Raw genomic sequence first — 21,992 nt, 5'->3', positions numbered from 1 at the left:
ACCTTAGCTATCCACACTAAGGATTTTCCACAAATTTACTAATTTGTCTTTCTTTTGAGGACAAAGAGTAACCTTACAAATCCCTCAAGAATTATACCCCAAATTCTTGAGAACACTCTCTCCCAAAGAGAACAATACAAATTTTGCAAACTTACAAGAAAATCCTCACAAGGCAAGATGTTTGCACAATTCTAGAACAAAGAAAGAACACTCAAGAATAATACAATTGATCACAATAAGTCTTCTTGAAAGAAAAAATGAATATTGAATGAAATAGGCTTGAAAATGCTCAAACTTGAGGTTTGATGCTTTCTCTTTGATTCTCTCTTGATTCTTGTTTATTGTTGTTTCTTCTTGTTGATCAATGGCTTCTAAGCTTTCTTAAATACTCCTTTAATTGATTCTAAACGTTGGGGATGATTAGTGGAGTCAAAAGAGCTGTTTAAGTGTGAAAACAATTAATAAAACAGGTGGGAGCGTATGGTGCATCGATACATAGGGCTAGTGCATCGATACATTATGTGTAAAATTCAAATATTTCTACCGTTGGAAGACTTAGTGCATCGGTACATTGAGGGTGCATCGATGTATAAAATACATTCAGTGTTTTAAAATAGCATGAGTGCATCGATGCATAGCTTGTGCATCGGTGCATTGAATGCATTCGATGTTTCTATTTGTTCAAGAATGCATCGATGCATAGAGAGTGCATCGATACAATAAATGCATTTGAAATTCAATTTAATTGAGAGTACATCGATGCATGGACTAGTGCATCGATACATCTCTTTGAAAATTGAATTTTTGGCTCTTTTTGGTTCGAAATACTTTGTGAAAATTGTTTCAAAAACATTTTAAGATTAAAACACAACTTTACACTTTAGTAAGGATTGAAATTGAACTTTGAAAGACTTGGAGTAATATTTTGATATTCGAATAAATATATCGAATATACTTTAGAAAATATTTTGTAAAATCTTAAAATTCATTTAACTTAGTTTGTTATATCGAAACATCAAAATGTTTTCAACACTTGGATATGAGATTATTTTCATTTTTCAATTTTGAAATATCATTTTTGTATTTTAAAAATAATTTCTCATAATCCGAGGCCAACCCAGTATATTCCTCTAATAGCTCATCAAAAGAATAATCTTCGAAATTAAATGAGCTAGAGGCTACTTGAGAATCCTCCCCGAAAGCCATCAAGCACAAGTTTGCTACTTCTTGTTCCTCTTCATCGAAAGCTTCTTCATCGCTCCATGTAGCCACGTGTGCCTTATAATTCATCCTTCATTAAGTTTGAATTTTCTTCCTCTATTGGGCTTCATTAGTTTTCTGAACCGCTTGGCAAATAATGTAATTTCCTTGTCATCGTCATTGTCATCTTCATCTGAATCACTCTCATGCTTTATGGATTTGAGAGCCACTCCAACGTTCTTCTTCTTCTCCGTCTCTTTCGTTGTCTCTTCTGTCTTTTCGAGGTCTACCTCATCTTAAAGCATCATTTCATGTGTGAGGAGAGAACCAATTAGCTCATCAAGGGTCAAGGATTTTAAGTTTTTAGCCTCGATGATCGTCGTCTTCTTTGATTGCCAAGATTTTAGAAGAGAGTAAACTAACATCCTCATAAGCTTTTCATTGGAATGATCTCTCCATATGATTTGAGACCATTGACAATCGTGGAAAATCTATCCGTCATAGCTTTGATATCTTCATCCGGTTTCATCCTGAAATTTTCATAGCTATGAGTTAGAAGACTAATTTTAGATTCTTTTACCTCGTTTGTGCCCTCATGAATGACTTGTAGTTTATCCCATATCTTCTTGGAGGTTTTACAATATGAAACTCTCCCGTATTCATCTGGTCCAAGAGCACAAAAAATAATATGGATAGCCTTTGAGTTGAGCTGGAACATTCTTGTCCTCCTTCACTCCACAATCTTGAATAAGTGGAAGGAATGATGTAACCGTCTTCTATGATATTCCATGCTCCCATGTCACTTGCTTGAATTAAGTACCTCATTCTATTCTTCCAATAAGCATAATTATCTCCATTGAAGAAATGAGGCTTTTTGACAGGCAATGAATCAAGACCAAAGTCGAAGTTTGAAGTAGAGGCTATTGATGACTTGAATATCGATATAACTCTTCCCGAATCGACTCAAGAGGTGATTAAACCTTCAAATGAGTGAGGCTCTGATACCAATTATTGAGTTAATAGATCGACGAAATAGCCAAGAGGGGTTGAGTTGGCAATAAAAATTTTGGTGGAAGCTTTTGCAGAAAATAGAAAATAATTGCACAACTATTTAGAGTGGTTCGACTTTCTCAACCAAAGTCTACGTACACTACCTTAGTTATCCACACTAAGGATTTTCCAACAAATTTACTAATTTGTTCTTTCTTTTGGGGACAGAGAGTAACCTTACAACTCCCTCAAGAATTATACCCCAAATTCTTGAGAACACTCTTTCTCAAAGATAAATACACAAATTTGCAAACTTACAGAAAAATCTCACAAGGTAAGATGTTTGCACAATTCTAGAACAAAGAAGGAACACTCAAGAATAATACAATTGAGCACAATAAGTGTTCTTGAAAGCAAAAATGAATATTGAATGAAATAGGCTTGAAAATGCTCAAACTTGAGGTTTGATGCTTTCTCTTTGATTCTCTCTCAATTCTTCTTAATTGTTATTGATCAAAGGCTCCTAAGCTTGTTTAAATACACCTTGAATCACTTTTGAACGTTGGGGATCATTGGTGAAGTCAATAGAGTCGTTATTGTGTAATTATCATTTAAAAATCTGGTTGGGAGCATAGGTGCATCGGTACGCTGTGTAAAATTCAAATATTTTGACCGTTATAAGACCTAGTGCATCGGTACACTTGGTGTGCATCGGTACACTAATTACATTCGATGTTTCAAAAGAGCCAGGAGTGCATTGATGCATGGTATGTGCATCGGTACGTAAAATACATTCGATGTTTCAATAAAATCAAGAGTGCATCGATGCATGGTTGTGCATCGGTACACAAAATGCATTCAAATTAGGGTGTGCATCGATACATCAAATAGTGCATCGGTACATCCCTTCATAAAATTGATTTTTGGCTCGATTTTGGTTCGAAATACTTTGTAAAAATTGTTTCAAAAATATTTTAAGTTTACAACACAATTGTACACTTTAATAAGGATTGAAATTGTCCTTTGAAAAAAAAACTTGGAGTAATATTTTGATATTCGAAAAATTTAATCTAATATACTTTAAAAAATGATTATAAAATCTTAAAATTCAATAACACTTAATTTGTTATATCGAAACATCAAAAATATTTTCAACAGCTAGTTTTTGGGCTAATTAATCCAACAAAGGTCATGCCCAAAATAATTCCAAAATAAAGATAAATCATTAATATTCAAATGAAAAATAAGGAATAAATAATAGTAAAAATATGCAATATTCAACACTTATCATAAGAACACTAGCTTGGGAGTAGCTAAAGGAGCTAAAAGTAGCTGGAAGGTAGCTGAGGACTTATTAGCTAAGGTGAGGACTAAAGGCAATGGGAGATAATAGTTTAGTAGCTGGAGTCTCATTAGCTAGCTTGGTCTACCTAGTTACTACTCACCTAGCTAGCTACCTATGCATTCACCTTAGTACCAATCACCTACCATGTGCTCATCTTGCATCCTATGGCCTAACCTACCTAATGCTTGGCGTGGAGAGTTATCTACATTCAAAAGGAGTTCATGTGCATCAAGGAGGTTGCCATGTGCATCATAAAAGCAATGAGCACCCTATTTGATTTAAGTTAGGAACTAAACATCCAAAGGGCATCACCATTCAGCCTAAGCAACACCAACCACTCATTTTGGCGCCAATGATGAAGCAACACAAGCCTATTCGGCCAAGCCTTTATGATCACTCATTCAAACTACACCAAGGCCGAACCATCATCTTTATTCAGCCATAAAAGGACCCCAATGTGTATTAAAGGCTTACCGAACCAACACCATGCTTATTCATCACCAAAGGTTGTAATGAATCATTAAAGAATCATGTAACTTCATGGGAAGCACCTTGCTGAATCGCTTTGTAATCATTCGACCTTCCCTTTGATTTTCTATATAAGCCAATACCTTGGCTAGTTGCAAGGCATCTCCTATTACATTAATCCAATTTGTGAGGTCTTCCTCTTTTCCAATTTATTTAATAACTCTATTGACTTATCATGTGTCTTGTGTACTTGTGGCGTCAACCCCTCTCTTTTCCATAGATACTTGTGTTTCTTGACTTTTTATAGTCAAAGGGGCCAAGTTTGTTCTTATCACCCTCAAGTAACTCGTAAGGATTGGTGTTAGTTTCTTCCTTGTTGCTTAATATACTATCCAAGCCATTTCCATTGTTTCATAAGCCACCACCACGCTTGCATCAACACCAAAACCAACCTACTTCCATTGTATTCTTTTCATGATCTATTCTTCATTCAAGTCCACCCTTTTCACCATTATATCAACTACCCGCCTTCTTCTTTGAGCCTGTCTTACTACAGGGACTTATTCTTTCACTAGATCTACAATCAAGGCACAAGTGCCTTACATCACCTTTTCTTATCATGATTGTTTAACCTAATAAATGAAATAACTTCTCTCGAGCCTCCTTAGTATCATTCAACATGCAACGTCGCATTCATTACTGCATTATACAACATGATTTGATCGGTATGTGACTGAGTAGGAAATGTATAGAGAGATTAGATACAATGTGGAACATTTTAGAATAGTGTGTTTGTAAAGCATACTATTATGTACAATAGAGTATTACAGAGTTGTATGCTTGTAGTGTGTTGTACTGTAGCACAATTTTGCTTATTTGGGTAATAAAACAAGCAATTATTAGAAAAATCAAGATATTGATGCGCACTATTTAAAAGGTTGGCGCTCTTTCTTAGCTAATTGATATGCATGCACGGGAAAGATTAAAGAGGACTCCACTCAGAGTTTCACTAAGGAGGAAAGTTGAGCACAGAGAGAAAATATCTTGATGACCTAATTATTGGTCGGCTGACGTTTAGCTTTACAATTTAGGACACATTATGTCTCCAGCTTCACATCATAGTTTGGTGTTTAGCTTTGTTATAGTTTTCAAGTGATATACATAGTAAAAAGCATAATACTAAAATCAGTCACAATGTTATCAAAATGATCATTTTAGTTTTTATTCCTTATTTAAGTTTTTTGACTTCAAACATTTTATTTTATGATAAAAAGACCCTTAACATTTGATAAAATAGTCACTTTGGCTCTTATTCTTTTTTGGAGCATTTTGACCATTAATATTTCATTTTAGGGTAAAAAGATTCCTATTTTGGAGTGTTAATCATTTGTTAACTATTTGTTTCCATTTATGGAGAGGTCTTTTTGCCTTAAAATAAAACATTGAATACCAAAATACTCCAAAAAAGAATAGGGCCCAAAATGACTATTTAATCAAATGTTAGGAGGGTTTTTTTGATATTATGCCTAGAAAAAATGCATCTAACGTTTCACTAAATAATCACTTCAGCCTATATTCTTATTTTGAAGCAATTTGATCCCAACATTTCATTTTGAGGCAAAAAAGTCTCCGTAGATGGAAATCGTTAGTTAACAAATGATAACACTCTAAAATAGGAGTCTTTTTTCTCTAAAATGAGATATTGGAGGTTAAAATGCTCAAACAAGAAAATGATTATTTAGTCAAACATTAGACGTCTTTTTTCCCTAAAATAAAACGTTGGCCCAAAATACTCGAAAGAAAAGGATCATTTGATTTAACGTTAAATTTTTCCCCCCCTAACATTATGCCTATGCTTCATTGACATTCATTTTATAACAAATATTATCCTCGCATAAACGTTGCTCGGTGACGATTGCATTTCTGGTTATCAAATCCTTCTTTAACTTGAAATAATCCCATAGTTAAAAAATTGAAAGAAATGGGTCTCTCTGTCCACATCAAGACCTAATTACCTACCAAAACCGTTAGAATATCGCCTCTAGAATCCCCCAACCAACTCATATACCCCTTTATATAATCTACTAATCACACTAATTTTGACCACCAAAGCCTCAGCCTCACATTCCTTGCTGTCTTGGCTTCAACTATAGCTCCAATAACTCTGCGTATGAAAATGGCTAATGGACAGGAAACACTTGAGGGAGTGGAATGGAGGATAAGGGTGGCCGATGGATCATCGGAGGCTTTGGTTCCGGCTACGGGGCTTGCACGAAGAGCCTGGCTCGGACTAAAAGGCATAATTCGGCGATTTGCTTCAAATGTGTGGAGGTTTCTTAAGAGAGCATGGGACGTTGGGGCTAATGATCCTAGAAAAGTAATCCATTGCGTGAAGGTAGGACTGGCACTAGCACTTGTATCACTTTTCTACTTCATTAGGCCTTTGTATGATGGTGTTGGAGGCAATGCCATGTGGGCTCTTATGACAGTTGTGCTTGTATTTGAGACAACCGTTGGTAAGTATATATATATATATATATATACACAAACGTAAGTTCTTCAAAACTTTTATTTGAACGGAAAATCACTACTTTTAACTCATTACAGGAGCAACGGTATACAAGTGTATCAACAGAGTTTTCGCAACCTTTCTAGCCGGATTTCTCGCGGTGGGGGTACACTGGCTTGCCGCTCGATCAGGCGAGACGCTTGAACCCTATGTTGTGGGAGCCTCAGTTTTCCTATTAGGTAATGTTGATTGATATATAGTTGCTTTCTTGTCCTTGTTCTTCATTTTTGACAATGCTAAACCTTGATTGGTGATCCCTTTTCAGCTTCGGCAGCAACTTTCTCTCGACTCATTCCGTCGGTGAAGTCCCTGTTTGATTATGGGGCCATGGTCTTCACCCTCACTTTCAGCTTCGTTGTAGTATCAGGCTACAGAGTGGATAAATTGTTTGAGTTTGCACATCATAGAATATCCACCATTATCATTGGAACTTCACTGTGCATCATTGTGATCATGCTTGTCTGCCCCATTTGGTCCGGCCAAGAGCTTCACAGCCTGATCGTACGTAACATGGACAAACTTGCCGATTCCCTCGATGGTTAGTTTCTTCGATTTCGTTAGTTCTGGATCATAACTTCATCATGGATGAAGAACTAAGCTTTCCCACTATGTTTTGCAGGTTGTGTGACACAGTATTTTAACCAGAGTGGGGAATGCACCAAATTACAAGGCTACAAGTGCGTGCTAAGCTCCAAGGCATCTGAAGAATCTATGGTAAGTGACATTATAGACTAAGAATGTTGTGTTTTTAATCTTTGACATGATAAGTAAATTGGCATTGCTTCCTGCAGGCAAATTTTGCTAGGTGGGAACCTTCCCATGGCAAGTTCAACTTCCGGCACCCGTGGAGACAGTACGTAAAAGTCGGTTCATCGATGCGCAGCTGTGCTTACTGCATAGAGACTCTCATCGGTTGCATCAGTTCCGAAAATCAGGCTGCTAAATCGATAAAGAAGCATTTTAGCACAGGTTGCTTGAAAGTGAGTTCTTGCGCCTCGAACGCCATACGAGAGCTTGCGGAAAATTTGAAGACAATGAAGAAATCCTCCACCATAGATTTATTGGTTAGTGAAATGAACAACGCAGTGCAAGAACTCGAGAGTGACTTGAAATTGCTGCCTCGTTTGCCAGAACAATCGACGGTTTCGGAAAACAAAACGTTGGATGCAGCCTGCAGGGAAGCAACACCAACAGTGCCTCTCATGGACATCATACAAGTGGTGACTTTGGCATCAATGTTGATTGAAATTTCGGGACGGATCGAAGCCCTGGTCGATGATGAGGAAGAACTAGCCAGGCTAGCTGAATTCGGAATCAATGATGATAAGTGCATGCAAAGCGAAATGAAAGATAAATCTTTATCAGGTGAAGAGAAAAATTAGGGAACTGTGAAGGCTCTTCAAAGGGTCTGAGTTCAATCTGCCTCGTATGAATTCATTAATTCTGAAAATGAATTCATAGATATAGTAAGAAATATCAAAACCAAAGAATTGGTGTAAAAAGATCACTCAAACACAGGAATGTAATGTTTACAAGGATCACGGTAAGAAATTGCTCTATAACGATACGATTAGCCTGATTTATGGGCGAAAATGAACTAAACTTGAACGAATAAAATTATGTTATTGTTCGTTTTTTTTTAAGTTGTTTATATTCTGTTCGTTTAAATTTTTAGTATCGTATCTGTGCTCGTTTATTTATTGTTCGTGAACATGTTTGTTTAATGTTCGTGAACGTGTTCGTTTATATGTTCACGAACGTGCTCGTTTATATGTTCACGAACGTGCTCATTTATATGTCCACGAACTTGTTTGTTATTTATGAATATGTTGGTTTAATATTTGTTCAATTTTCATTTATATGTTTAATTTTTAATTTTATCCTTTCAAGCTAAAGCAAAATGGTAAAATTATGCCACTAGTGCTTAAACTCTTTAAAATTCATAGTTTAAATTTCAATTTTTATCATGTATTCAATTTGGTCACTACCTTCATCAATATTTAAAATGTAAAAAAAGAAAAGAACAAGAGAACCAGGTAAAAACTTGTTCATAAACATAAATAAATGAGCTTATAAACGAATTTGTTCGTGAACATTAACGAATTGAACACATTTCTATTCGTGTTCATTTGTTTATTAATTGAATATAAAAAAATTTGTTCATACTAGTTTATTTAACTTAACAAACATAAAGGAACATTATATGAACGCTTCACAAAATATTCACCAAACACTTTGCTCATTTACACTCCTGCCCTACTTTAGATTGTGGAACAACCTCCATTTTTGCCCATATCTAGAGATTTAAATTGTGGTTGTGATTGTATTTTTTATCGTCTTAATTTATCGTGATTGTAGATATAATAAGTGCGATTACAATTCTTATGGGTATTGCAATCATACAATAACGATTACATATATCACTAAAACCCTAAACCTTAAATCCCAAAATTTAAAGATCTAAATTAGCAATTATCCCTGTACATTTTAATGATAAAAAAATTGGGGGCATAGACCTCGGACCTACATGACTCTGTCACTGTTGTGCCAATAGCGGTCCGCTATTTAGATCCATGCCCGTATCTTTGTGCTAGACTAGCATGATAACCAACTACACCGTTACATGGAACACAGAATTCTCTTATATTTTTATTTAAAAAAAAAAAAGAATTCTCTTATATTAAAGGATAAAGTATGGTAACTAAATGCAGAAATATGTTTTTAGTCATCGACAGTTTAGAAATTACAAAATAGTCATTAAATTTCTCAAACAATTACAAAATGATCATTGAACTTTATTAAATTATTACAAAATGGTTGTTAAATTTATCAAATTTTTACAAAAAGATCCTTAAAACTTATCAAAATTTATCAATATTTTATAACACAATGATCATAAGAGTTAATCAAGTATATTACATTGTTTTTTTCTAGAATCACATCCCATTTTTGCATTATCAAAAGGGTAGAGAAACCCTCTACGCATATTAATTGTTCAAAGTAATGTAATATACTTTTATTCTATAGAAGCCTGTTTTTGAGTTTTTGTTTAGGGCCTCGGAAATTTTCGAGATGACTCTGATTAAAACACACCGAATATGACACAATAGAGACACGCCAAATTACAAAGAACAATCCAACTCCTGTTGAATCCAATTTCGATCATCATTTACTCAAGAAAAAAAACCATTCAATCATTTACTCTAGAAAAAAACCATTCAACTAGGTTATAAGAATTGCTCATATCTAGTTTTAAAGCCAAATTTCATTAGTATCGCTTCTTCTATTCATAAAGAACTACAAAACGTCAGATCCAATCAGGATACTCTGTTATCTGTCTACCCGAAACGAAAACCATGTAATATTCACCAATACAAAAGCCGAGACCAATCCTGAATCGAACAACAATCATTTTCGAGATAATCTTGTATAGGACATAACAGAAACCGCATACGTAACAGCAGTTCTCATCAAAACCTATATGTATGCATTCAAGCATCTGAAACATACAAGCTTGTGCTCTTTCAAGTTTCAAATAGGATACAATCTAGCGGCACACACATAAGTTCCTACTAAAACCAAAATACATGCACAGATTGAACGAAAATCCAGTTTCAAGGTAAACTATATGAACCAATTGAACTAAAATCCAGTTTCAAATCATTCATTCACAAATTTATTAACAAAATGAATAACATACTGTCGAACATAACAAGAATGCACCGGGAGGAACAGAATATTTTTTTGATTGAGAAGAAGAAAAACATTGAAAGGCATCCATCTACTAGGTAGATAATCAGGAGGATCATCCAGAAAAGAAAAAACATGGGTAACACTACCAGTTCTCGTTGACAATTTTCGACTTCTCGAGAATGAATTTCCCTTCCTTGTACTTCTGTGTCTCCTCGTAAGCTCGCTCGTATTTCCAGCCCAACACCTCACGGCAATCACAGCAGTAGACATCAGCAACCGTGTGAAGACCAGTCATCAATTGTCTATCCTCTTTAGGACCAATCATTATGTTCATTGCATGGGAGAACAAAAAGGCCCGACCGTTTCTCCCCTGAAACTAACATTGTTAATCAACCATTGGAGCATATATCTAATGTTCTAATGGAACTCTTCCAACAAGACTGATTTGCTTTACAATACATTTGATCCAAACATTTTAGGGGTAAATGTTTTCATATGAAATGGAAAAAATTTCTAGTTTTCGCCTTCCATTTTTCCTGATAAGCTCTGAAAAGTGGAATCAGCAGCAATGAGTCCGGCATACTGTGCATAAATGCAACAAAATCAGTATCGAGATGAGATCATTACCTGAAAGGACTTGGATATAACATCATCGTGAAGGGCAATTTGGTTTCTGCAATTGCAGCAACTGTACAACCTCGGTCCGATCATTTCCGCCATTTAGCAATTACTTATCAACAACTATAATAGCTGCCACCACTCCCACACAAGCTCAATTATCTTTTAACAAAATCAGATGGAAAAACAAAAGCAAGACAGAGTCACCGGTAATCAAATCAAAACCAATGAATATCATGGAATGATACTAAAATTAATCAAAAGCTCACCTTGTATACACCAACAAAGTGTAAAAATTATGATGCCAATCGACCTTTGTATGACGAAACAACTGCACCCACAACGAACACAGAGAACTTGAATTGTGAATGAACAGAAAAAGGAAAGTAAGCATTTAAGATACTAACTGATGATCTACGATAAGGTATAATGGAAAACCAAAATAGGATAAACAAGTTAAAAGCTAAAAACCCAGTAATTAGAAACATGAAATTATAAAAACCAACAACCAAAATCAAGTCAAGGACTCCAAAGAAAAGCTTAGATTTCACATGTTAAACCCTGCAATTGAAAAATAGCTAAAGAAAGAGTACCCTATGAAAAGATCGATACTAACAAGAGCAAAAAGAAACCCAATTATTAGAAGAAAGCAACAGGAAAGAAAAGCCCATTGTTGTTGGACGATGAAAACGATCAAGGGATCAAGGGAAAATGTTAGACTTTTCTTTGTTTACGTTATTATTAAGTTTTGGGTTCGAACCTGGAAAAAGTTCCATGCTTTCCCGTGTCGACGATGAGTGATTGCAGTTCTCAATCCTTCACTTGTTTTCTCTCTCAACTGTGAAGTTGTGCGTGGATGTTTGGTGGGTTTTTCTTTCACTTTTTCCAATTAAAAGATGGGCAAAATAGTGAAACACGTTGGAGCTTTCCATTCATTGTTCATCAGATTGACATGGACTCTCTCCAAATTACCAATCTGCCATTTATTGTTATTATTAGGCTAAACTATACCATTTACCATCTAACTATTGTCTCTTTTAATTTTGATCACCATTTTTATAATTTTATCAATTAGGTCACCTAACTATTTAAATGCATTCAATCAAGTTATATGTCATTAATATTCGACGGAAGCGCTGGCACGACAGTTAATAAAATTAGTATAATTATAATCTGATCAGTCTTACTTATATTTTCTATCTATTTAGTCTTAATTTTAATAAATTAAAATAAATTTAATCCTTCATTCAATGGTGACATGTGTCTAGTGAAAAGAAAATAAAGAACACTAGAGGGAAAAGCTTGAGACTAAAACTAGTGTCCCTTTGGAAAGAAAGGAGGAGGTCAACCACTAGGCCAAGTTGGTTATTTATTTTAAAAAATACTTCAAATAGTATATATTTTGTTTCTTAGTCTAATCTTAAATTTTTAATAATATATATATCTTAACTTAAAATCACATACTAAATTAAATTCACATCTTAACATTAAAAAATATAATTTATTTTTATCTTAACTTATTAAACATATTTTATCCTTATCTTAATTAAAAATATATTTTAATCTTATCTTAACTTATAAAATATATTTTATTCTTACCTTAACTTAAAAAATATACTTTTTATTATATTAACTTTTGAAAATATATTTTATTTTTATCTTAAATATTAAATATATTAAATTATTGACTTAAATTATTAGATATATTCTATTCTTACATTAAATTATTAAATATGATTTATTCTTATCTTAACCTAAAAATATATATTTTATTTTAATCTTAATCTTAATCTTAATTTAAAATTTTATTTTTATTTTAATTTAAGAAATATATTTTATTTGTATCTTAACTGAAAAATATATATCTCATTTTTATCTTAATTTTAAAATATTATAAAAATTAATTTTAAATATTTAAGTTAAAGTAAAATAAAATATAAATTTTTTATTTAAAATAAGAATAAAATATATATTCAATTTTATTAAGATGTGGATTTAAGTTAAAATATATATAATATTAAGAATTTAAAATTACACTAAGATACATGTTATATATAATATGCAGTCCACTTAAAGCTAAATAATTAGCCTTGTCCCGATAGTTGAGTCTCTCCTTCCTCACACAATCAACCCAAGCTCAATCCCCATAGTCCCCCTTTTCAAATGCCTTTAATTTTCTTTTCAGAAGAGGTTGACACGTGTCTACTTAATTAAAAAAATAATAATAAATTTAATCTTCAATCAAATCATCTTATTAGAGGATTAAATTTATTTTAATTTATTAAAATTAGGACCAAATTGATAGAATATAAAAGTAAGAGTGACCAAATATGTAATTATACCAATTTTATTAACTACTACGTCAATACTTCCCTCAAATGTTAACGGTAGGTGACTTGATTGAATGCATTTAAATATTTAGGTGACTTGATTGTCAAACTTTTTAAAATGGTGGTCAAAATGAAAATGGACAATAGTTAGGTGGGCAATGATATAGTTTACTCTTATTATTATTATTATTAGGCTTAATTAGAAAATAAGTGTCTGTTTGGTTCTAGAAAATATTTTCTATATTTATTTTCTGTTTTTGTTTTCAAAAAATAGTTTTTATTTTTAATTTTTTTAAAAAATATAAAATATATTTGGTTAATATAAATAAAAAACTTGAATTCAAAACTAAAATAGTGCAAATGTATGTGGTATCCATAATTTTAAAATAGAAATAAATAAATAATTATTAAATAATTAAATTAAACTATAACTATTTAAAAAATCATTACATAAATTTAACATGTGAGTTATGTAAATATAAAACAACAAAATTGATAAGAAATTTTATAACAAAAAATTTATTTTAGTTTATAATTATGTAAATATAAAACAACAAAATTGATAAGAAATTTTATAACAAAAAATTTATTTTAGTTTATAATAAAAATTTGATGTTAATGCATATTGAACATCAATTAAATTTAAAAAATAAAAATATATTGTTATAAGCAATAGCATACAAAAGTGTCATTAACATAAAAAATATATTTAGTGGTAATTGAGACCCTCAAAGTTTTGAGAAAAAATAATTAGTGTAGTCCCTAAACATTTTTTTACCAAATATGATCCTTAAACTTATAAAAAAATAATCTAACTCTTTAAATAGCAGAATCAAACGTTGATCGTCACAACGCTTATATGACAGTTCACAAACTAATAGATAATCTATAATATTGATGTGATAGTTCACGATACTGTTGTGGCAGTACTTGATGGACGATAATGTGGTAGATGGACTTAATTAATTAGTTTAGAAAGTTTGAGGACTTATTTATTTATTTAAAAATTAAAAAAAATATTTAGATTAAAAATATAAATAATTGTTAAGATATTAAATACATTAAATATAAAAATACTACAAAATTAAATTATTAAAAAATTAATTTAAGGACTACATTGAGCGTAAAAAAAAGTTTAGGGACCATATTGATTTTATTACAAAAGTTTAAGGATTTGATTTAAACTTGTGTAAGTTAAGTTAAAAATCTAGATACCACATTTCATTATTTTACAAATTATCAAAACAATTTTAATGAAAATAGAGAAAACATCTTTTTCTGATTTCAATTTTTCACTCGTTTTTATTTTCATTTTTTAAAAATTATTTTCTAGTTTTACACTCAAACATGCTTTACTCAATGTTTTCTATTTTCTAAGAAAATAAAAATAGACTATATTTTCTAAAATCAAATGGTCCCTAAGTGTCTAATTTATATCTTATATTCACTTTACGTGTCTAAATTTTTTTGGTAAAGTATACAAATAGTCCCTAGTTATAAGACATCGTTATGTTGATTCTCCCAACTATTGAAATCTACAAAATAGTCTCTCAACTATAGGGTGTTATTTTTTAATTCCCTAAATTATTAAAAGTTATAAAATGGTCACTCGACTATTCATATGCTTCAAACTCATCGTTTTCCATTAAAAATTGATGGCCGTCTGAGTTGGACGTTAACATGCTGACTGAAATATGATAAAATCATATTTTTAACGATGTCTACTAGCATTGTCGTTGATTATAAGCATTCGCTCAACGATATAATATAAATAGAATCAATCCATAAAATACAACTTGAACAATTATATGATCAAATTTTATTATATCACAATCAACATGTTAATGTCCAGCTCAAATGACCAACAATTTTTTAACGAAAAATTATGAGTTTGGAATATATGAATAGTCAAGTGATCATTTTATAACTTTTAATAGTTGAAAGACTCAACAAAACAACATCTTATAGTTAAGGGACTATTTTGTAAATTTTAATAATTGAGGGACTCAACAAAACAATATCATATAGGGGGAAGGTCATTTGTGTACTTTACCCAAATTTGTTTGCCAAGATAGATGTCTAACCTTTTTTTTCATTACCATTTTAAGTATCTAATCGTTAACGAGCATTAGAGAATCAATTAACTATTCAAAAGAAGACACATGATAAGTTTATAATTCTTTGAAAATTCTATTAGCAAAAAAAATGTATCATTATTTTCCAAAATAACCTTAAAATTTATCTCAAATCTAAAAAAAAGAAATCTCAAACCTTTATTATTATCTTTGGTCATCGTAAATCGCTATCGTCGTCGCTGAATTATCACCCACCGATCGTTTCCACTAGACCATCATCTTTTCAACTTCTAATTTCCAAAATTCTTAAAAATAATATAATTAAATATTTAATTCTCATTATTTATAAAATTTATATTGTTTGATTCTATTTTTAAATTAATTCAATTAATGTAAGTGATAAAATTTGGACTTAGCCACTTCGTATGGGAAGGAAATCCCATACCTTTATCGCTGAGTCAATTGTTGCATTTGGTGTATTGATTACAAGATATGTTTATATCTTAAAATATGCAATGCCATAAAAAATGGAACCAAAAGTGATCAAGGGAGGATTCAAACGTGGATGTTAAAGGAAGTGGCCTGTTTAGTATTGTTTTTGAAAAATGATTTTTAAAAGTATTACATTTTTAAAAAATATTTTTTAAGAGTGTAGTTTAGAATTTAACTGTTTAAAATTGTTATTAAAAAGTAATTTTGAAAAGATAAATGTTTTATATATTAATATTTAAAAATATATTATCAATATTTTTTAACATGTGAATTTAAAATTATTACGAAATAATAATAATTCTAATTTACCAACCACTCATTTAACATTTGAAATTTAAGATAATATTTTAATTATTTAAATTTAATCACGATCACTTATTTAAAATTTAAAATAAACTAATTTAAATGATATATTTATCCTTTTAACCATTCATATATATATATATATATATATATATATTCAAATAAAATTATTATATATGAAATATATAAATTTAAATTATAAAAAAATATACAATATATTTATAATATCTAACTATTAATTTTTAATATATAAATCATAAATTTATTTATTTTAAGTAATTAAAATAAATTAATATGAATTAAAATATTATTTAAGGGTGTTATTAAAATTATTGAAATAAAATGTAATACATAATTAATAAAAGAAATTGAATTTCAATGTTATTTTTCAAGGCAAATGAGTGGAGCCCATACATAAGTAAGGATAAAATATAAATTTGTTTCTAAACGCAATGACAAGTGTTGTTTTACTCGTCAAATAAATTCATCTTCTCAAAATAAAATAATAAAAATAAGAATAGTGTAGAAAAGGGTCGATCCGTAGGAACTTAGAAATTCCTAATGTAAAAACTTGTTGATTCCTTGCAAAGCAGTTGTACCAAAAATAAATAAAAAGGGGGTTAGCGAGTAAAAGATGAAAGTAAATAAATGAAAGTAGTAAATAAAGAATAAGATTTAAAAATTGATAATGAGAGAATAGCCTCGAGCTAGCTTTGCTTCAATTCCGTTTGATCATCGAAATAGATTTTACTCAGGGATTCATGTCAGTTACAGTCTACAAGGCTCAACCCATTGTAACTTGCTTTTCTCTTTGGTAATCGATCTTCCCAAGTCACTCTTCGAAAGCAGAATCTTGAATGGACTAACTACAACTATTGTCGTTAGAACAAACCAGATTAAGTTTTGAAAAAGTCCGACTATGATTATCTTGTCTCAACGAGAATCGAATCCGATCACGATTTTCCTTAGCGGACTGCTGTTAAGTGTATTCACAAGAAGTCGAATCCTCCCAACTATAAATTAGAACAACACACAGACCATCGTGACCAACGTCAATTTTTTGAAATGAAGGTGTTTTAATTTTGAAAGTAAGGCCGATTTCCAAACTAATTAAATAGAAAATCGAGAATGAAACCAGAAGGGTCTTAAGTGTTTTTCAATTCTCACATTTGGAATTGAGTCATTGCTAACTCTCGGCTAATAAGAAAATTAACTAAGCATGATATGAATCATGTTTTGCATGTTTTTGTTAAAATGAGTAAAAACTTAAATAATAAAACGAAATGAAAAGAAAATGAAGTTTTCTTATAAAATAAAAAAGAAAATAACAAAATTAGAATTCAAGATATCTTAAGCTATACCCTAAGGAGGGTATTTATAGGCTTCTAAATTCTAAAAATAACATGAAATTTAAAATGAAAATAATCCTAAAGATAATTCAAACGTTTTGAATTTAAACTTAAAAACTAAATTTCCTAAAATATATTCTCAGATCATGTTGACTAGATGCTTCCAGAATGTTCCTTGTGTTGACTGGACTTTCTAGAAAATACCACGTCAGATCCGCATCGTGCCTATGTTTTCAGCCACGATCAAAAAATAAAAACAATGCAGAATGCATCCTTTTACTGCCAATTCTAGAAAACATATCACAACATGAAAATAAACGAAACACAACCCAGATCAGCAGTAATAAATTCATAAAATGGGAGAAATAACAAGTAAAGTGGCAATTTCAAACGCTCATCACGCAAAGTTCGAAATGAATAAACTAGAAATAGCATGGAACATTGGTCTTGCAAGATTCATTGTGCAATCCAACAACTCTCGAGCTGTTAAACTACTAAATGCCATTGATTCCTATCGCAGTCACCTCCTCCTTGTAAGAGCCATCTCGAAACTACATCGTGGTGAATGGAAAATTTACTTTCAATGGACTCTTAATCTGGAAACAAAGTCGCTGACAAGATCGCCAAGCTTCCCCTGCCCCATCACTTCAGCTTGATGGAATATGCCTCCCCGCCAATGGATGTTGTAGACTTGCTCGCGTTCGACGCTGCATCCTTGCATCAAGCAGCTGCCATGTAGCTCTAGCCGGCTCTTTTCAATAAAAAAAGGTATTGAATATATAATTGTAATAATTTTGTTAATAATTATGTCACCTCTTTCATTAAATAGTAATCACATGTGATTTGATTAATAAAAATAAAATAATTAAATGATCAGGGATCAAAGTGAAAATAACAATAATTAAGTGGTCATAGTATAAAAACCCCTAATTTTTAAACTTATTCAAATATATTTATATTTAAAACAATTACTTTCAAATAGAAAATAAATTTTCTTTTTGATAATTTTGAGGTAATATCTATTTAAAGACTCAACCGTTTAACAATGAATGCTCGAATTCAGGACCTCAAAATGATATCACCAATTCTTTAACTCTCAAGTGGTTTGGTATGTGTTAAAAATAAAGTTAAACCGGGTCTATATTACAATATTTAAGGCCAAAACGATAAAGTGGTAAAAATATTGGAGACTGGAATCAAAATTTGGGAAGTCGCCAAGGATCGTAAGAAAGCCATGGAAGAATACAGGGATGAGATTAGAGCTCCTCTCGGTGAGTCTTGTCCTTTTTCAATGTGCATGCAAAACTAAATAAATAAGTTTGTCTGCTGAAATTTTATAAGTTCATCCTTTAATAAAATTCTAAAAGTTTATCATCTTCTAACATAAAATTTTGTGTCCATCACTACTTGGTCCTATGCCATATCTAAGGAAGAAGATGCTAACCATCCGTCTTTGTTCTCGTCGACGGAGGCGTTGGCATCAAAATCTGAACCAGATATCAAAGAAGTGCAAGAGGAAGAAGAAGACGAGAATTCACGCGTTAGACAAGTGGCCTTAACGGTGCCAACCACAGATGACCCTTCTCTACCTGTCCTGACTTTCCGAATGTGGGTGTTGGGCACCATTTCATGCGTCCTCTTATCATTTCTTAATCAGTTCTTTTGGTACCGGACCGAACCATTGACAATCACGGCCATCTCGGCTCAGATAGCCGTGGTTCCCCTCGGCCAACTGATGGCTGCCAATATCACAGACAGGGTTTTCTTCGAAGGAACGCGCTGGGGATTCACCTTGAATCCAGGGCCCTTCAATGTCAAAGAACATGTGCTTATCACAATCTTTTCCAACTCCGGAGCCGGAAGAGTTTAAGCCATACATGTTGTGACTGCTGTCAAGGTGTTTTACAAGAAACACGTTACTTTCTTTGTCTCCTTGATTGTTATCCTTACAACTCAGGTCAGTTTTTTACTTTGTTTTTGTTTGTTGGTTGGGTTAACTGGGGATTGTGTGGTTTGTTTATAGAGTGGTTTGGTGGGGGGTTTGGATGGGCTGTTATATTCAGGAGATACCTAGTGGAACCATCTGCAATGTGGTGGCCTGCAAATCTTGTTCAAGTTTCTCTCCTCAGGTAATTTCTTATACGCATGATTTTATGTTATAAAATGATCGGTAGAGACAGATTTTGTAATACTAAAATTAATCTCAATATTTGTTTGATTAGTAATTTTGATTCTTATTTTCTTGAATATTTTAACTTTTAATTAAAATAACTCATGTTAGATATAAATTATTAGCGATTAACAATTATCACATAACGTTACATTTCTATATATATTAAATTGTTGATGTATCACATCTCATATCACCCAAGATGATAATATATCATACGTCAAGTCATTTAAAGTGATGATATGATATATGCCACGTCGTCTAAGATAATAATGTGATATGTGACATAACAGTAATTAAGCACATATGAAAATATTACGTTGGAATATACGTTAACTATTAATCAACTAATAGTTTTCATCTAACATTAACTATTTTAACCAAAAATTAAAATATTAAGGATTAAAGTATCCAAAAGTAAAAATATAAATTAAAATGATGATTTGAGTAAGTTAAGTGTTAATTTTGACAGGGCTCTGCACGAGAAGGAAGAGAGGGCCAGAGGTGGGGTGACCAGAACCCAATTCTTCCTAATCGCCTTCATATGCAGCTTTGCATATTATGTCTTCCCAGGCTACCTCTTCCAAATGGTAACTTCCCTCTCTTGGATATGCTGGATATTTCCCAAATCCGTGCTTGCCCAACAACTCGGTTCGGGCCTTTACGGGCTAGTAATTGGTGCCATTGGTTTGGACTGGTCTACCATCTCCTCTTATCTCGGTAGCCCACTTGCGAGCCCATGGTTCGCCACTGCAAATGTTGCAGTAGGATTCATCTTGGTCATGTATGTTTTGACTCCCACCTGCTACTGGCTTAATGTCTACTCAGCCAAAACTTTTCCCATTTTCTCCGTTGGTCTCTTCACTTCCACAGGAGAAGAATACAACATCTCATCCATCATCGATCCCGATTTTCACCTCGATGTTGCCGCGTACGATAAACAAGGACCTCTTTACCTCAGCACGTTTTTCGCAATGACTTACGGTGCAGGCTTCGCTGCACTGACTGCTACCATTGTTCATGTTGCGCTATTCCACGGAAGGTGATCGATTTTATCGTCTTTTTGATTTGGCACACCGGATGGCTTACTTTTGATGTGAAAATGCAGAGAGATATGGGAGCAAAGCAAAGCCAGCTTCGGGGTGAAGAAAATCGACATCCACACGACGCTAATGAGGAAGTATAAGCAATTCCCTTAGTGGTGGTTTGTGTCCATCCTTTTGGTAAACATTGCAGCCACGATATTTGCATGTGAGTATTACAATGATCAACTTCAGCTTCCATGGCGGGGAGTCCAATCAGCATGTGGTATTGCCATTGTATTCACACTTCCCATTGGCATCATCACAGCCATTACGAACCAGGTATTCGATCATTTCATAATTCATTTACAACAACGTATCACTGATGATAAATTTATGTTGCAGACACTGGGTTTGAACATCGTCACCGAATACATGATCGGGTACATATACCCAGGATATCCAGTTGCTAACATGTGCTTCAAGGTGTACGGATATATAAGCATGACACAAGCTAATTCCTTCCTGCAAGACTTCAAGCTCGGTCACTACATGAAAATTCCACCTAGAACAATGTTCATGGCACAGATCGTCGGAACCCTCATTGCTTGCATAATGTACCTCGGAACGGCCTGGTGGCTGATGGAGAAGATTCCCGACATTTGTGACACAACTGCCTCCAATAGTGTCTGGACATGTCCGAGTGACACTGTGTTCTACGACGCTTCTGTCATATGGGGACTAATAGCACCTCGGCAAATTTTCGGAGACCTCGGAGTTTACGAGGCTGTGAATTGGTTCTTCCTTGCAGGAGCAATAGCCCCTGTTCTTGTCTGGTTGGCCTCAAAAGCATTCCCTAGTCAAGAATGGATCAAGCTCATTAACATGCCGGTCCTGATAGGTGCAACAGGCATGATGCCACCGGCTACGGAAGTCAACTATACAACTTGGATCGTTGTTGGATTCCTCTCCGTATTCGTTGCGTATCGGTATCTACCAGATTTATGGAGACGATACAATTATGTTCTTTTCGGGGCACTGGATGCAGGCCTTGCTTTTATGGGCGTGCTGCTATATTTGTGCTCGGGATTGGAAAATATTATAGTTTGGATTGGTGGGGAATGATGTAACATCCTCAATACCGGGTTAGTGACTAAATTGTAAAATTTCAGAATTTGGTGATAAAAGTAGAATAGTTGAATAGTCCAATGATTTATGTGGAGATATTTCCTGAAAGTTATTAGTAATTATTAAAAGAATTAAAGGGCAAAATAATCATTTGACATGAAAAGATTTTTATTTCTCTTATAAGATAAGGGAAACCCACGTGGAATCCATTGTGATTCCACACAATTCTCTCATCTTCTC

General features: G+C 32.8%; 2 protein-coding genes, 1 long non-coding RNA gene and 1 pseudogene across 3 annotated transcripts; 2 read left to right on the top strand and 2 right to left on the bottom strand.

The window, feature by feature from the left end:
• The first annotated feature begins 6,179 nt into the window (after positions 1-6,179).
• Positions 6,180-7,954, top strand: LOC120184971 (aluminum-activated malate transporter 10-like). The gene is made up of 5 exons (XM_039189308.1): positions 6,180-6,519; positions 6,611-6,751; positions 6,838-7,110; positions 7,192-7,286; positions 7,364-7,954. Exons 1-5 carry the CDS (start codon positions 6,180-6,182, stop codon positions 7,952-7,954), a joined length of 1,440 nt encoding a protein of 479 aa, XP_039045239.1.
• A 2,346-nt stretch (positions 7,955-10,300) lies between these two features.
• LOC120184954 (protein yippee-like At4g27745) lies at positions 10,301-11,024 on the bottom strand. The gene is made up of 2 exons (XM_039189295.1): positions 10,893-11,024; positions 10,301-10,635 (listed from the first exon to the last, which is right to left on the bottom strand). Exons 1-2 carry the CDS (start codon positions 10,983-10,985, stop codon positions 10,408-10,410), a joined length of 321 nt encoding a protein of 106 aa, XP_039045226.1. The 5' UTR covers positions 10,986-11,024; the 3' UTR covers positions 10,301-10,407.
• Positions 11,025-11,027: 3 nt separating this feature from the next.
• LOC120184955 lies at positions 11,028-11,812 on the bottom strand. Its single transcript, XR_005522084.1, has 3 exons — positions 11,644-11,812; positions 11,153-11,214; positions 11,028-11,045 (listed from the first exon to the last, which is right to left on the bottom strand). It is a non-coding gene; the product is annotated as an uncharacterized LOC120184955 (long non-coding RNA).
• Positions 11,813-18,666: 6,854 nt separating this feature from the next.
• LOC120184970 lies at positions 18,667-21,754 on the top strand (annotated as a pseudogene).
• Positions 21,755-21,992: the final 238 nt, after the last annotated feature.

The sequence above is a fragment of the Hibiscus syriacus genome, unplaced genomic scaffold (assembly GCF_006381635.1).
Source record: "Hibiscus syriacus cultivar Baekdansim isolate YM2019G1 unplaced genomic scaffold, ASM638163v2 tig00112981_pilon, whole genome shotgun sequence".
NCBI classification, from domain to species: Eukaryota; Viridiplantae; Streptophyta; class Magnoliopsida; order Malvales; family Malvaceae; genus Hibiscus; species Hibiscus syriacus.
The sequence above is the reverse complement of the archived record's forward strand: the minus strand, read 5'-3'. Positions and strand labels throughout refer to the sequence as shown.

Bases quoted from the DNA above. Each gene is read 5' to 3' on its own strand.
- LOC120184971 (XM_039189308.1), top strand. From the start codon at position 6,180: ATGGCTAATGGACAGGAAACACTTGAGGGAGTGGAATGGAGGATAAGG. The intron at 6,752-6,837 runs GTAATGTTGATT...ATCCCTTTTCAG, and splicing joins AGCCTCAGTTTTCCTATTAG to CTTCGGCAGCAACTTTCTCT. The intron at 7,111-7,191 runs GTTAGTTTCTTC...TATGTTTTGCAG, and splicing joins ACTTGCCGATTCCCTCGATG to GTTGTGTGACACAGTATTTT.
- LOC120184954 (XM_039189295.1), bottom strand. From the start codon at position 10,985: ATGGCGGAAATGATCGGACCGAGGTTGTACAGTTGCTGCAATTGCAGA. The intron at 10,636-10,892 runs GTAATGATCTCA...TGTTAGTTTCAG, and splicing joins TTATATCCAAGTCCTTTCAG to GGGAGAAACGGTCGGGCCTT.